Here is a 2372-nt window from a genome sequence, read left to right on the forward strand (position 1 = left end):
ATCTACTTTCTACAATAGGTGAAAACAGAATTATCATCATTTAAGGAGGATCCCCCTCACCCCCGATACACGCGTCTTATTCCTTCAAGATGTAAAAACAAGATCCGAGAGACTGAGCACAGAAGATGCTGATTTCCCAATCTTAACCAGAGCACCGAATGGATTCTAGACGACACAAGACCCGGACCTCCTTACTAGGAGCTTCGAATACCAAGTGTCTCGGACATTTAGATGTAGTCCCAACTTGTGTGGTTACTCGTGTCAATAGTGATGATACCACTTCTCTCCATCTGAGGACTGAGTGTGGGGCGCTGAGGCGACCTGGGAGTAGGGGAAGGAGTCAAAGCTCTCGAGTCTGGGACAGGTGATGGGGGCGAGGACATTGCCTGGACTCCAGAAGGCCCTGCAACTGATTGCTCATTGTCAGAGGTCGTCATCTCTTTCCGACTCGCAGGGTGGGAGTTCGAACCTTGCTCCGATTTGGCGGCGTTGGTAGACGTGAGCTTGGAGCCCCGAGGTGAGGGAATTGGAATTTTGGATTTTGGGTTCGCTTCCTGAGGTTTACCTTTTGTGGAGGACGAGCTTCCGCAGTCGCTCAAGGGCTCTTCGAGATCGATCTCAGAGTCGATGGTCTCGTCAAGGTCTGGCTGCAGATTGTGTCGTGTGCTCGGGACGGGGACCTTCGTTCTGCGACGCGGTGACGGAGGAGGAGACTCGTCCTCGGAGGCCACAGATGAGGCTGACGTCGGTCCACCAAGATGCATCACCACCAAGTCGTACTCTTGAGGCTGCGTTGGCGTGGAGCCTCTTGACAGGTTCCTTTCAGCGTCGCTCGCCGTGCCTTCCTTTTCGGTGTCAGAAGCAGGTGAAAACTTGTCTTTTAGATTTAATTTTAGTTTGCTCTTTGCTCTTACATCCATGATGTTTATTTTGCTCCGTTGGCTACTATCTGTACTTTTTAATTCTGGTGAAGTTATAGCTTCTTGTTTTACCGGTTTTGCGTTGGCTTTACCAATTACGGCAGGTCTCTTCGGAACAGCTCCAGACTCTGGAGATGGAAGGTTCTCCAGAGGGAGGTCCTCTCTGTCGTCGTCCAGGTCTCTGACTAATTCCGATTTTCCTTGTGAGGAAGCATCCCACAACTCAATGCTCTCTGCCTCTTCCTGCTTCAGAGGAGGCATCATCATCTTCTCTCCGTCAGACAAATCAGGAGAATTGACTTCCTCGTTTTGCAGATTCAGGTACGGAATCTGAATGGGAACGGGAGATTCATTCCCAGCATTCCAGTCATCAGAATCCTGGAAGCACAATTTGGGACGTATATCGTGAGACAGAGCTGTAATGAACTTTGCCTTCGCTTCCTTCACAAGTCCAGGCTTGATAGGCGTGTCACACACAGGGATCTTCATGGTTCTCATGCAGATTAGGCTGTCTTTGGTTTCTCCCAAAGATTCAATAGAATCTGCCCTGTACATTAAATTTTCTTTAGGACTAGCAATGGGTGAGTGTAGGGGCGAAGGGGGTGCTGCGTCGATGACTCGGAGATATGCCAGTCGGAGTGTCGCACATTTCATTGTACAGCCGAACTCGCGTCTTGATGCTTGGCGTGGCTGCTTCCTCAGCCGAGTCAGTCGCCACTTTGGAATCTTGCGCTGGAAGCAAGACTGGTTTGGGAGAGCCCGATACCGGGGTAAGCAAGGGGCGCTCCATGTCCTCTTCTGTGGGCGATATTATTTCCTCTTCTTGAACTTCATTATTTGAGAAGTAAAGATCCAAGTTGCACTGTCGGAGGTGGCTCAGCGTGGGAGCAGACTGGTTCCTCACCAGCTTCCTCTTCTTTTGGTTCAAACTACTGCTGGAACCGTCGCTCTGTGGGCTCTGCGGATCTCGCGACTTGAGTTGGACGTCCGACCTCTCAGCAGACGAATCCCTCTCCCTCTTCTTCGCGCTCTCTTCGATCGACAAGTAGTAGTTGATTTTAGATTTCACAGTACCTGCTTGGAGGTCTTTGTTACGCGTCGCCTCGGGCTTGAAGTGTGCACAGGAGCAAGCGCCGTTGCAACTGCATTCCTGCTGAGGCTTCTGAGCCTTGTTCAGCAGCATCGCCTTCCGGGCCTTGACGGTGCCTCGGCTAATGGTGCCGCGCTGCCGCGAACTCTACTGCCTTTGACCCTGGTCGCAGGCACCGCAGGGCGTCGAGCCGCTTGGTGCGCGGGTTCCTTCGCCGTCTCGGCGTCAGACCTCTCTGAGTCGGAGATTATTCTGAACATCTGTCGCACGGCCATGAGTCTTTCGGAGGGCGAGGCTTGATCGAGATTGTCGAGAGAAGGCTGGGACGCATCGATGCTAGTCTGCGTGCTTTCGTTGACCTG

The 2372-nt window shown here is 52.1% G+C and overlaps 1 protein-coding gene across 1 annotated transcript in view; it reads right to left on the bottom strand.

The window, feature by feature from the left end:
* Positions 1-1367: 1367 nt before the first annotated feature.
* The window catches only part of LOC119586649, a 34958-nt gene continuing 33953 nt past the window's right edge, over positions 1368-2372 (bottom strand). The window contains 2 exon segments of the mRNA XM_037935389.1: positions 1368-2157; positions 2202-2369. Of these exon segments, the coding sequence (XP_037791317.1) occupies positions 1492-2157; positions 2202-2369 (834 nt within the window). The 3' untranslated portion in view covers positions 1368-1491.

The sequence above is a fragment of the Penaeus monodon genome, chromosome 21, assembly GCF_015228065.2.
Source record: "Penaeus monodon isolate SGIC_2016 chromosome 21, NSTDA_Pmon_1, whole genome shotgun sequence".
Classification (NCBI taxonomy): Eukaryota; Metazoa; Arthropoda; class Malacostraca; order Decapoda; family Penaeidae; genus Penaeus; species Penaeus monodon.